Below are 14,254 nucleotides of genomic sequence, written 5' to 3'. Positions count from 1 at the left end.
CCCCCCCCCCCCCCCCCGTAACCTAGAAAGGGAATAAGAGACAAGGAAGGAGATAGCATTGTTTGAAGTACCAGGGAAAGCCAGTTGGAAGGGTGACCTTTAGACAAGAGCTGGCAGCTTGGAACACTGATCTTTCTAGAAAACCAGGGCTGTACTCTGATAAGCAAAGTCAGCTTTCTAGGATCCCTTAGACTTCTTGGCAGATGAGGAGAGTTGAGTACCCATTTTCCACTGGGGAAGACAGAGGATCCATGACCTGGGGGTTAGAGCTGAAGGTCTAAAGCTACCCCTTGTATTCTGTCATTGCTTTCCACCCACATCTCAGCTGTGGGAGCCTCGACTAGGGTGAGCCAGGTTCACTGCACTGACCCAGTAGTCCAAGCCATTGAGGCCCTATGAATCTTAGAACGAGCTCTTCTCTTGGGTTTCAGGAAAGGCTGTTCGATGGTGTGCTCTGTCAGGTCAGACTAATGGCAGGGAGGGACAAGGACAGCTAGTGTGCTGAGTCTGTGCCATGAGGTGAATCTGTGCCTGTGAGGAAGTTGAATTGGGTTGGACAGCAGAGCCAGGCCCTCTCGGATGACCTGGGAACGACATCCAGTGATGGGTCTGACTGGTCTGGGACTCTCTCTTGCAGAGCTGATCTGGTTCCCACCTATTCCTTTGGAGAGAATGAGGTATACAAGCAGGTGATCTTTGAGGAGGGCTCCTGGGGCCGATGGGTCCAGAAGAAGTTCCAGAAGTATATTGGTTTCGCCCCCTGCATCTTCCATGGCCGAGGCCTCTTCTCCTCTGACACCTGGGGGCTGGTGCCCTACTCCAAGCCCATCACCACCGTCGGTGAGTCCTAAGCCTCGTGCTGAAGGCCATCCTGAGCATAGCAGGTCACCCAGCTCAGAGAACATCCTTGTCATTAGGACCCTGAGGGACTGGGAGTGAGGAGGCTGAGCCAGGGCCACACACCTGTGAGGACTGGGTATGGCACCACTGGGCATGCAGCTGTAAGAGGGAAAGCTATAGGATTGGTCTGCTGTTCTACTCAATAGTGTGCCCACCCAGGAGACATCTCCTACCCTGCAGAAAAGAGGGAGGAGGAGCCAGGTGTCGTTGTGAATGCCTGCAATCCCAGTATGGAGGACAGAGACAGAATTGGTGCAGGTTTGGGGCCAGTCTGCTCTCCATCTCAAGTTCCAGGCCAGCCAGGGCTACATAGTGAAGCCCTGGCTCAAAATAAAATAAAAACTGCCTAACAAGAGTTCTAAAACCAAGGTATTGATTCTTGTGAGGAACAGAAAGAAGAGTAAACAAACATAGACCCGTGGGACCTAAGGGAACAACTAGCAGTGTGTGTTTGTTTTTGAGGACAAGTCAGAGCATTCAGAAAATCAAGGATCAGGGTTGTGTGAGGGGGGGATGTGAGTGCATGTGGGCGTGTGTTTAAGCTCCCAAGCCTGAGATCTCATGGGCACATGTGGCTCTGAAGAGTGGACTGGAATGTCCAAAGGTCAGGCAGTACCCGCATATTGAGGGTGGGCATTTTTGCCTGTGCTCGGCACAGGGCGGCTCGTCTCACGGGGGTGGGGGTGGGGTGGGGTGGAGTTGGGGTGGCTGAGGGGCCGGGGCTTGAGCCAGTGCAGCCTCCTCAGCTGCAGGGTGGGAAGCTGCTGCGGGGCAGTTGGAGGGGAGCTCCGGGCACTCTTCACTCACTCAGGTGGATAAGATTTCAGGGCTAACCTCTTGGTATTGGGTTACCAAAGGGGACTTATCTCTGGGAGAAGACTTAGTCCTGCTCTCAGCCGTCACTAGTTGCCTGGGGTTCTTAGTCTAGGAGCACCACCCCCAAGAGTGCCCTTCTGGACTGGCGTGTCTCGCTCTGTCATTGTTCAGGTCTGGTTCATGTTGTTGAAATATCATGGGGTTAGCTTCCCTGTCGTTTCTAGGGGACCAACTCCCTCAGCGGACTTCCCGGTCCTCTGGCTCTCACAGTCTTTCTGTCTCCTCTTCTGAGATGCTGTTCAGCTCTGGGTGTGGGGGTTCTATTGTAGACCTGTGCGTTAGGGCTGAGCTCCCCTGGATGAGGTTTTGACCAGTTGTGGCTTTCTATAGTCACCTCTGCCTGCTGGGAAGAGAAGCTGCTTTGGTGAGGGTGAGATCTGCATACATCTACAGCTTTAAGGGATCCCTGGAGCTGTTAGGTCCAGGGGAGAACAGAGGTTAGGATGGGCCAAAAGCAGAAGCCAGGAGGCCAGCCTGGGGCTTCAGGAGCCTTGGCTGAAGCAGTGGCGGTGGGGAGGGGTGTGTATGCGTCAGGGAGAAGAGCCTGAACAGTGCTGCTGGACTGTGGGCTGGGCTGGGCTTGAACATGACGCAGGATGAGGCAAAGCAGGTCGTGAGGACTGTTCTCTCTCCCTTATGGCTGCTCAAGCGTGTTCTGTTCTTCCCAGAATCCTTAGAAGGAAAGCTCTACGAGACAGATGGTGGGTGGCAGATGGGGAAACTGAGGCTCTGAGAGGTGGCAGGGTTTGTCCTGAGTGAAGCCAAAGCTAAGCTTGTGGTCCACGCCTTACTCGGGAACTCATGGCAGAGTGTGGAGCTGGGCTTCACCCGGGCTCAGAGGCCACACTCTCAGGTGGGGTCTTTCCCATGCTGCCCGTAGCACAGGGTCACCTCCCACTGGGCACCCAGGAATGGGCCACTCAGGGACGCTGACTGACGGATCCTCTGTCCCTCTTCTGCAGTGGGGGAGCCCATCACTGTCCCCAAGCTGGAGCACCCGACCCAGAAAGACATCGACCTGTACCACGCCATGTACATGGAGGCCCTGGTGAAGCTCTTTGACAATCACAAGACCAAATTTGGCCTTCCAGAGACTGAGATGCTGGAGGTGAACTGACCCAGCCCACGCGGGCCAGCTCCTGGGAGGAACGACTGCAAATCCTTTTCTACCAAGTTCTCGAGTGCATTTTGTTCTGTAAATTTGGAAGCGTCATGGGTGTCTGTGGGTTATTTAAGAGAAATTATAATTTGTTAAACCATTGCAATGTTAGATCTTTTCTGAGAAGGGAAGAGTCAGTATTTTAAGCTCACTTCTAGTGTGTCCTGCTCAAGGTGGTGGCTGACATTGATGGGCCTTGATGGTTTCTTACCCCACCCCTTCTAGTGTTCCCCAGACGACAGACACTTGGCCCTGGCTAACTGGGGAAGGGCAGTCCTTAGTGACTCGGCCACTTAGATAATCCACTTTGCTCCAGGGATTCTAGAGAGGCAGAGGCCAGGTCTTAAAAACACCTCCATTCCCACCCGTGACTGCAGGTCGGGTTCTTCTTACCAAGGGGAGGCTGAGAGGGCATAGCTGGCCCCATTTGGGGAGGGTGGTAGATAACATCTGGAATGCCCGGCGTGGGTCTCTGCTCCTCACCCTAGCCCTCTTCTTCAATCTGAGCCTACCCTGGCCTCCTGTCTCCTGTGCTAGGGACAAGGCTGTCCCACAGGTGCCGTCTTGGGTTATCTCGCTGCTGTTGGCTGGTTTCACTCTGGAGGTTGGCACCATGGACACAGCTCAGCGTTGCTCTGGTGCATGTCCTCCTGAGCCACACCCCAAGTCTGGTGTGAGGAAGGGCTTCTCTTCTCTTCACAGAGGTGCCTGGCTTCCTGTGCAGCACACTGGGTCCAGGACAGGAGGTCCTCCCTAAACCAAGCCTCACATGTGTGCCTTTATGAGGCATTGGGAGAAAGCCACCCCCTCCTGTGTATTCTGTTTTCTCCATGAGATTGTTGTGCCATGTCACACTTTTGTATATTCCTAGACTAATAAATGGAAACAAGAACAGCCTGTGAGTTCTTGCTTAATGCTATGCGTACACACTACCCATCCTATTGCACAGGACAGACTACAGAATCCGTTCAGTAGCCCTCAACCTTGGGCTTTTATGGGCTGGGTAACAACTGACTTCAAGATTTAGTGGCTACAGGGGTGGAAAGATGGCTCAGTGGTTAAGAAGGTTGGCTACTTTTAGGACCTTCGTTTAATTTCTAACATCCACATGGTAGCTTACAACTCTCTGTAACTCCAGTTCTAGGGTATTTGTTATCCTCTGTGGGCACAAGGCAGATAGTGGTGCAACAGACATGTGCAGGCAAAACACCCACACATACAAGGTTTTTAAAGTGTGACTTTAAGCATTTGCGCCACCGTCGTAAGCCAGGCACTGGTACTTGACTTTGAGCCTCTGTTTGCTGGTGTTGCTCAGTGCTAACAGCATCTCGAGCCTGAGTAAGGGAGAGCCGCTTCCTGCTGTTGATGTGGGTGATGTGACAGCAGGAGTCCTCCCTTACTGATAGCGGAGGCCACCCGCAGCTCCTTGCCCTGTATACCTTTCCACAGGGTAGCTCACAGCAGAGCAGCGAGAGGAGCCGGTGTGCAGGGAAGAACACAAGCCACCGCCCTGTGTAACTGACCTTGGGAAGGGTGTTTTAGCCTTGCTTTCCTTAGACTCGAGGAGGTGAATTTGGAGAGGCAAGGGCCCGGTAGCCTCATTGTAAGCTCACACACAGCATGTGTGAGCAGGTCCTAGAACAGCAGAGCCGGAAGGCTCCTGTGTGTGCCCTTTGCTTAGTCTCAGCTACACTAAAGAGGTGGGGACCAGGCTGATGTCACCTGATGCGTGGTTACAGGTTTCAGAAGGTGTCACCTGCTCTGTTCTTATTCATTCAGTTTGGTGACTACTCAGCAGCCAGAAACCCACCCAGTTCGACCACAGACCTCATTCCAACCTCCTCACTGCTGGCATACCCATCCCACGGCCTGTTTGCCATCCCTCCACCTTAGGGCATCTCCTCTGCCTGAAGCTGTTAGTGGGCCACAGAGACCGTGGGAACAAGGGACGACACTGAGGGCTGTGACAGACTCTGTAGCCCTACTTGGAGCTTCACTGAAGATGTAGGGACTCAGCTGGGCCTCAGGGCAGAGGTGGGGGTGGGAGCTGGGTAGGCAGAGTAGCAGGTGCAAAGATGGAGAGGGCCACACCGCACTGCTGCTCTCCCACATCCAGCGCCTGTGGATGCAGCTGGGTCTGTGAGGCTTGGTTGGTTGGTTGTTTTTTTTTTTTTTTTTTTTTTGAGGGCAGGGAGTTCCACATTCCAGGCGACAGAGGCTAGAGAGCAGGAGGACTCTGCTGACTTCGGTTACATTAGGCAGTCCTTAGGAGCCTGAAAGCTCAGGCCAGAAAACAGCCATTTCCTTCTGGTGGAGGCAAGGCCAGTTTTCTCGTGAGAACCTCAAGTCCACACCAAATTCCTAGTCTCAGTCTGCAATTAACTGGACAATAGATACAAAAGCCTCTGGCTCCAGGCTCAGGCCTAGCCTTAACCTAGTATGCACCAGTGGTGGAAGGTCCTAAGGATTAGATTTCTTACCAGCAAGTGCCTACTGTGTATTGGGAAACTCAGCTACCTCAGTGTGGATAGTAATTGATCCTGAGTCCCAGTGGGAGTTCCCTTACATCAGGCAGCAGCGTGCCCAGAGCTGAAGCCAGCTCTGATCTTTTGCTATAGTTGGGGGACCCCAGCTGCATGCTGGGAGGTTTGCTGTGCTAGAAGGAACTACCTTATTAGAAGGTCCTCTGCTGTCCATGAGAATGGGAATTGCAGGCTTGGCCTTCTGAAAAAAAAGTCATTTCTAGGGTTCTTCCCCTGGATCCCAGGCTCAGCCACAAGGGGGCGCTGAGAATGGTTCCCCCGCAAATGTGACAGGGTTGTCTGAAGGCCTCACAGCCACAGCCACAAGGGGGCGCCGAGAATGGTTCCACAGCAAATGTGACAGGGTTGTCTGAAGGCCTCACAGCCACAGCCACAAGGGGGCGCCGAGAATGGTTCCACAACAAATGTGACAGGGTTGTCTGACTGCCTCACATTTTGACAAGAATCTAGCTCTGTCCTAAGCTAGAAGCTACAGATTAATGGATTTAGAGGACTAGACAGAAATTTAGCCACCACCCAGAATACATTCCTGGGAAACTTGGTGTAGAGAAGCCAGAGGAACCACGTCCAGCACACAGCCAATCAACTTTCAATGTCTTGAATTCAATGCTCTTACTTCCTAGGTTCTCGAAACATTAAGGTTATAGGGTAATAACCCACTCATCTTTCTAAAGATCCTGTTGTATTTCCCCATGGTTCTGAGAATTGAATTATTTCCTTTTTTATCCCTAAAATCATAGATTACTGAGGATGGACTGTCATGCATGTGTCATGGCAGACGCCATCAGCACCAGCCCTTAAGTGTCTCAGCCTCTGCACCTGTAAAATGCACAGACCTGTTTTGGAACAACAAGAACTAGGAATGTTCGCCCCAGGGCTTAGCCTAGAGGCCCTATCCAGAAAACGGTAGCTGTGATTTTAAATTAACTTTGTCATCGAAGCACAGCAAGAGTTACAGGCAGCCAATGTACCAAAAAATGAAAAGAAATCCACTATATTGAGTAGAATATGAAATGTAGGATTTGTAACATCAAAGTTAGACTGCTTTAGAAGTTGAGCTCACAGCCTGGTGGTGGTGGCGGCAGCGGCGACTGCTACGGTGGTGGCAGCACACAGTTTTAATTCCAGCACTTAGGAGGCAGGGGCAGGCAGATCTCTGAGTCCCAGCCAGCCTGGTCTACAGAGTGAGTTCCAGGATGGCCAGGGCCACACAGGGAAACCATGTCTCAAAAAAACAAACCCAACCAAACCTTGAAGTTGAGCTTAGTACCACAGCCTGACCTTTCTAACCTCACGAGCTGTTGCTAGGACACAAAACTGCTTATCACCATTGTCTGCCACACACCATACAAGTTAATAGTCTTAAAAGCTAAGTCTTTTTTATTTTTAACCTTTTTTTTTTGCTATCATTACTTTTGTTGTTGTTGTTGTTTGAGACAGGGTTTCTCTGTGTAGCCCTGGTTGTCCTGGTACTTACTCTGTAGACCAGGTTGGCCTTGAACTCAGAGAACCGCCTCCTGCCTCTGCTTCCCAAGTGCTGGGATTAAAGGCCTGAGCCACCACTGCCTGGCAAAATCTAAGTCTTGCTAGACACGGCAGTCTTTGCATTAATTCCAGCACTGGGCAAAGCGAGCAAGGGGATCAAGAGTTCAGGGTCATCCTCCACTACGCACGGCTGACAGAGAAATCCCTCTCCCAGCTGCAAAACTCCCTTGCTATGTTAAGTTGATCAACATTAAGTCTTACTGAGCCAAATACGATGAAAAGGGTAAAGCCTGTTTTCATTTTGTTCTTGGAAGTTATAAGATGAGCAGGAGATCTTTAAAGAGGGAATCTCACAAGGAGGCTGCAAATACAAAGGAGTGAGTGAGGCGGGTGCGGGCGCTCCCTCGCTCTGTAACCTAAGCAGGATGCGATCTAGGGGCTGGGGGCATAGCTCACCCTGAGGGTTCACCTCTCCTGCCTAGCGTCCTGGCTTTAGTCTTGTCTCCCCCATTGCAGAAATGGAAAAGTGTAGGCACAATAAAGCCAGGGAGACTGGAGAATTCACATAGAACCATCACTACCATCCAGTCCTCAGGCCTGACTCAAATGTCATCTGTTTGTATTTTGAGACTTAGGTCTCTATAGCTCTGGCTGTCTTGGAACTCACCAGGTAGACAAGTCTGGCCTTGAACTCACAGGAGTCTGGGATTAAAGGTGTGTACCACTAGGGCTAGCGTCCTTTTTCTTAATGTTCGTTACAGCAAATGGATCAGGTTCAAGGCGACGAGTTACTTAATTCTTCCTTTACCCAACACAGTTGCTCTATTTTGTGGACAGTGTAGATCGAACACAAGGCAGGGTCCCTAGAGTACCCTTCGGTTCAGTAGCTAAGGATTCCGGTGCATACCTCCAGGTCTGGCTGCACCTCCTCTGACTTGGATTTTGCCCCCTTGCTCTGGGCAGTCAGTTACATGACACCTTTCTTACCCACTCTGGTTCCAGCCTGTGTGCCAGGGTCCCGCGCCCCCCCTTCCCTGTGTGCAAACCCTCCTTATCATCCCTGGTTCTGCCTTTCTCCTCTGGGCCCTTCTCTCACTGATGCTGCATTGTTCATGGGTTCGCCCTTGGGCTCCTGTCTTGGGTCAGGCTTTTTTTTTTTTTTTTTTAGAAGAAAAAGGGGAAGAGCTGCCTGGGGAGTTTTGCCTTTGGTATTTTTGTTGCTGGTGGGAGTGAGATTCTTACTGTCTGCTGAAATTCAAAGTTCTAAATAATATATTATTTTTAATAAAGATTCTAAAAATAATTTTTTATTTTTAGCTATTTTCTTTTAATGTTTTGCCTGTGTGTATCTCTGTGTGAGGGTGTTGGTTCACCTGGAACTGGAGTAACACAGCTGTGAGCTGGCATGTGGGTTCTGAAAATTGAACCCGTGTCCTCCGGAAGAGCAGCCAGTGCTCTTGACCTCTGAGCCATCTCTCCTGCCCGAGTTTTGATTTTATGTGTACAAGTGTTTTGCCTGCATGTATATAAGTGTGTACTGTGCACATGCCTGGTGCCTGTGGAGGTCAGAAGAGGTTGCAAGGGCTTTTCGAACTGGGATTACAGATGGTAGGAAGCTGTCATGTGGAGGGTCTGAATCAAACCTAGGTCCTCCCCAGAAGGGCAGCCAGTGCTCCTCATTGTGGGCCCATCTCTCCAGCTCCTGAGCTTGGATCGGTATGACCAAGTCTCACTCTGTCCCTCATGCTGGTATGGAACTCACTCTGGACACCTAACTGACCTCAAGTTCTTGTCTCCTGGCTGTTCTTGCAGTGGACAATTGTCAGTAACTCCAGTACCAGGGGATCTGATGCTCTCTTCTAGCCTCTGTAGGCACCAGGCATGAACATGGTATACATACATACATGCAGGAAAACATATATATTAAATTAATTAATTAAAAAAATGCAGGTCTAGACTGATCTTGGACTTTAGACCTCTGGGTTAGTCTTCTAATCACTATGTTATATATCCAGGCTTTTCCTACAGCCAACACAGTGTTCTCCCCCACATACAAACACTGCACCTCTACTCCCCCTCCCCCCACACCCTTTTTGAGATAGTCTAGTTTCGAATTGATTCCACCTGCCTCTCTACCTTGCAAGTGCCAGGAATACAGACCTGCACCACCATGCTATCTCAGCATGTCAGAAATTATAATTTTATATCTGTGAATGTGTGTGCTGAAGTGCACGCACATGTGTGTGTGTGTGTGTGTGTGTGGGCATGCGCATGCCTGGAGGATCAGGAACAGGCTCTCTCCTACCATGTGGGCTAAGGGGATAGAGCTCAGGTGGTTGGGCTTGCCGGCAGTGACCTTTACCACTGAGCCATCTCACTGATGCTCAGAGTAACATGTCCAAGACATAAATCAGATCACGCCACTCCCTTATTTAAACCCTTCAACCATTGTCTGTTTCAAAGATATGCCAACCAGTGGTATGGTGGCCTGCAACACTCAGAGGACTGCCCCTGACAGATCTCTAGTTTCATCCCCTGCAGTCGAGGGGCCAGATCATGGGGTCTGCAGTGCTAAGATGGAGTGGCCTCTGCCTCATGAAACTACATATAGGAGCACTGTAAACTAGAGCGCCACAAATCCAGTTTCACTTTGAGTTTTGATATGTTTGTTCTTTAAGAACAGACCCTCCTCCCGCTTCTCCTCAGCATGGGGTGCTCCCCACCCATTGCACCTGGCCGTCGTCGTCTCCTTAGTTCTGTGGTTCATGCCACATCTCCAAGCTGCTGCTCCTGTTCCTTTGGCCGATACCCCTCCCCTTGCTCTCACCAACCTCTGCACAGCTGACCCCTCTGTGCCCTTCTGGCCTCCCCATGAAAGCCCATTCCTAGGGTCTGTCTCCTCTGGACACCTCTTGCTAGATCTGCGCTGGGGTTCTCCATGCCTTACAGTGTAGTATTTGTTGTTTCTCTGGCTTGCCACATGTCCCCAAGCTCCTGTGCACACATTAGCACATTTATAGTCAGGACTGTGAAACTATAGGGATTGGAGCAAGCACAAGACTCTGCCTGTGTGGCAGACAAAACTTTCTGTGTGACCTTGGCAAGTTCGCTTCCTCTCTGTGGATCTGGAGATCCGTTTGGAGAAATTCCATTTGGAGAGATGTGGAGGTGTTCTAGCTTGGCTCTGGAATCCTCAGAGTCCCATGTGTTGAGGGCTGCTCCTCAGGGCGTGGGGGGGGGGGGTTAGGAGGAGGGGCCTAGTGAGGGAAGTTAGGGCACTGGGGGATGGAACCTTGAAACAGATTTAGGAACCACGTTCTTTCTCATTTCCCTTTCTTAAGTGTCTTGGCGGTCATGAAGGGAACGGGCTTCCTCTGTCACACACACACCTGCCTTGATGCACTGCAGCTGCCATGGGCCCAAACAACAGGGCTGAAACCTGGGGCAGAACAACCCCTTTCTGGTATTAAATTGATTGTCCTCAGGTATTTGGACACAATGATGAGCTAACACGTGTGGTCCTTGTATGACTCTCCCAACATTCAAGCATCTATCCGTGCTCAGTGACTTTATCCTGCCATCTACTCAGTAATGCTTGTGAAGCCCCCCCACAGGGTCTGGATGCTAGGATTCAGATAAAGAGATATCAAAAACAGAGGTTTAGGGCTGGAGAGATGGCTTGGTGGTTAAGAGCACTGACTGCTCTTCCAGAGGTCCTGAGTTCAAATCCCAGCAACCACATGGTGGCTCACGATCATCTGTAATGAGATCTGATGCCCTCTTCTAGTATGTCTGAAGACAGCTATAGTGTACTTGTATATAATAAATAAATACATCTTAAAAAAAAACAAACCAGAGGTTTACACAGAGTGTATAACTGAACACATGGATATACCGATGAAGACATGCCAGAAAGCCATGAGGGAGCCCAGAGGAGGTAGCCATCAGCTCGGATCCAATCGGGAATGGAATTGGAAGGGAAAAGAGGAGACGCGCTATGCAGGGGCCTGCTCCTCAGGCAGGCTTGGTTTGTATAGGCTCCTTAGGAATCTGCCTTCTGGTTTCACAATTCTGACTCGGTCTTGTGCAAACCTCTGGCTTGTGTCACCCTGCCCCCCTCCCCTACACTGCTGCTCCAGGGCTATCTAGCCATCATCCTAAAAGTGACTTCCTGTCTCCCGCAAATAAATGTTCTTGAGCCAGTTGGTCAGGTTCATCTCACTGGCCCTGTCATCTTTCTCCGGCTTCCTCGCCTGACGCTCTCTTTGCAGCCTTTGCTTCAGCCAAACCATGCTGCTGCCGGGGTGTGCTCTATCTGCCTGGGACACTCTGTCTGTTCTCTCCTTCCTGGACAACACCCTGTTGTTTGGAACGTCCCTTCATGGGCTCTCATTGTACTTCTCATGTCCTCTCAGTCACTGCAGTCAGCACCAAGGACTGAATGAGTGAGCAGTCATCTCCAGCCAAGGGTGCTCTTGACAGCATTTTACTAAGTGCGGGTGTCTCAGGCCAGACACTTGCTGAAGGTCTAGTGGGTGTCAGGTTGAACAAGTGAACGAATGGAGGAGGCTTTGCTGAGAAGAAGGGAAACATTTAATTCAACTAAGTTTGGTTTGAGTGACAATGGCCTCCATAGGTTCACACATTTCAATCCCGGGTCCCCAACAGGTGAGACTGTAAGGGAAGGGAAAGGAGTCTGGCCTTGGTTGGAGGAGGTGTGTCACAGGGGGCGGGCTCGGAGTTTTAAGAGATTTGTGGCATTTGCACTGTTTCTCTCTCTGCCTGTGGTTGTAAATGGAGATGTGAGCGCCCAGCTGTGCCTGGCTTTAAAACTTTTCAAGACAGCTCTGATCTTTCCTCTAGCCTCTGAAGAGCCACTCATGCTGGTGGGGGGTGGAGGGGAGGAGAGAGCTCGAGTTTCTGTCTGGCCTTCAACCTTCCAGCCCTCGCATGTGTGCTGTACCTGGCCACTTTGTCATCTGTACTCTCTACACTTACATCAGCAGTTCTCAACTGTGGGTCCTGACCCTGTTGGGGGGTTGAATGACGCATTCACAGAGGTCACGTTAGATATCCTGAAAACCAGATATTTGCATTAAGATTCAAAATAGAAGCAAAATTACAGTTATGAGGTAGCAATGACAATGATTTTGTGATGGGGGGGTGGGGGTGGGAGGAATCACCACCACATGGGGAACTGTGTTAAAGGGTCTAAGCATTCAGAAGACTGAGAGCCACTGACCTAAATAGATATACTTTTCTCTGGGAAATACACACAGGGCTGAATCAACATGGTGACTGTAAGCAATTTAAAGTGTTTTTTAATGTATTTTTTATTTTGAAACTGCCACATTACAGACTAAGTTCCAAGGAATATTTGGCTGCATTAGAATAAAATAGCATATATGAAAATAGTCCTAGGATGTGTTTCTTGAACACTTGCTGTCTCCGACACCCAGCGCGCTATAGTTGCTATGCATTCTCTTGAATACTTTGCAAGCAGCAGCTTGAGTTTCCCCTAGTGCTTGAGTCGTGTGGGCTGAAATGTCTGAGTTGGCTCCTGAATTTGAAGTATGCATTTCTGGTATCCTGCAGGCAGCCCTCGAGGAGACGAGCCCCAGGGAGGGCGCGTGGGAAGAGCAGCTTCTGCTCATGTGCTTTCCCTCTGCTACTGGTTCTTTAGTATCCTTGTTTCAATGTCCCCACCACTGTGACTTGTGTGTGTATGAGTGCTTGCCCTTGGGTCTCCCTCAGCACCAGCACGAGTACTCACTCAGCGCTAGTACTGAGGGATCAGGCTGGTAACTTGATTTTGGAGTTACTCGGGAAGGGGCTGGCACCTAGCAGAGGAGCTCTCTGGGCGACTGTTGACTGAATAAAGTAAAAGGTTAGATGACAGAAGTGACGACCCAAGGAAGATGAAAAGATCCTGTGTTCTCTCTCTAGGCCCATTTTTCTTTCTTACATCTATATGTATGTATGTATATGTGTAGGGGCTCCTCCATGCTATAGGTGTGTACCTGCAAGTCAAGGGACAACTTATGAGAGTACGTTCTCTCTCTCTCTCTCTCCCTTATGGGTTCCAGGGATAGAACTCAGATCCTCAGGCTTGGCAGCAAGTACCTTTACCCTCTGAGGCATCTCACTGGTCCATAGTTTTATTTTCCTTGTGTTGTAGGCCAAAATGATGGCCTGGATATTCAAATAATTTGAACCTGTGATTATAACCATATTTGGAAAAAAGGAGTATTTACATAGATATTTTTTTCTTCTTCTCTCCCCTCCTTTTTCCTTCATTCTCTCTTTTGTTTTTTGAGATAGGGTCTTATATTGTAGCCCGTGCTGACCTGGAACTCACTGTGTAGTCCATTACATTCACAACAACTGTCTGCATGTTGCTATGACAGGCATAAGCTACCCTGCCTGGCTCTGTAGATGTCACTTAACAAAGGATCCCAAGATGAAGTATGAACAGGGCATCTAAAACCAATATCAAATGTCCCTGGAGGAGAAAGACGACACAGGAAGAGGGAGAATGTCAAGAGGAGTCAAAGACTGCAATTATGCAGCCAAGGATCTGAGAGATACCAGAGGCTGGAAGAACAAGGAGGGCCGACACCCTGAACTGTGGGAGAATACATTTCTGCTGTTTTAAGCTACCAAGTCTGTGGTAATTTGATAGGGCAGCCTTGGCAAACAAGCACAGTTTAGAGACAGAAATGTTTTCTGTGAAATTCCACTGGATCTTGGCATTGTATGGCTTGAACTAGGTATGATTTGGAATTTCCCAACTGCTCACTTCTCAACAGATACCTGACCCCACACTGAGGCTCCAGCCATGAGGAACTGCTCTGTGTTTCAAAATAAGAGACTGTGACATCAAAGCAATCCATTCCTAAGGTCAGATGCAACTCATTTCCCCTGAAAGTTAATATGCTTACCTTTTATTTTAAGAAGGGGGCAGGGCTACGGATATAGCTCGGAAAAGTGCATTCTGTCCAACTTCCCGGATAAATACCAGCCCCAGCATCCTGATAAGAAAGCTGGGCATGGCAGTGCAGACCTCTAACCCCAGAGCTAGGGAGGCAGAGGCAGGAGGATCCATAGGGCTCACTGGCCAGCCATCCTGCTCTACTTTGTAAATTCCAGGCTAACAAGGGACCTCCATCTTAAAAAAACAAAACAAAAAACAAAGATGGACGGCTCCTGAGGAATGATACTTGAGGTTGACTTCTGATCTCTGCACACACACACATACCTGCATGCATACCTGTGTACACAAACGTGTCCA

The 14,254-nt window shown here is 49.8% G+C and overlaps 1 protein-coding gene across 1 annotated transcript in view; it reads left to right on the top strand.

Annotated features, from left to right (window-relative positions):
- Dgat2 (diacylglycerol O-acyltransferase 2) overlaps positions 1–3,831 on the top strand; it is a 28,966-nt gene extending 25,135 nt beyond the window's left edge. Inside the window, 2 exon segments of the mRNA XM_021167362.2 lie at positions 564–840; positions 2,739–3,831. Coding sequence (XP_021023021.1) covers positions 564–840; positions 2,739–2,893 — 432 coding nt within the window. The 3' untranslated portion in view covers positions 2,894–3,831.
- Positions 3,832–14,254: the final 10,423 nt, after the last annotated feature.

The sequence above is a fragment of the Mus caroli genome, chromosome 7, assembly GCF_900094665.2.
Source record: "Mus caroli chromosome 7, CAROLI_EIJ_v1.1, whole genome shotgun sequence".
In the NCBI taxonomy this organism is placed as follows: Eukaryota; Metazoa; Chordata; class Mammalia; order Rodentia; family Muridae; genus Mus; species Mus caroli.
This window is presented reverse-complemented; position numbering and strand designations above follow the sequence as displayed.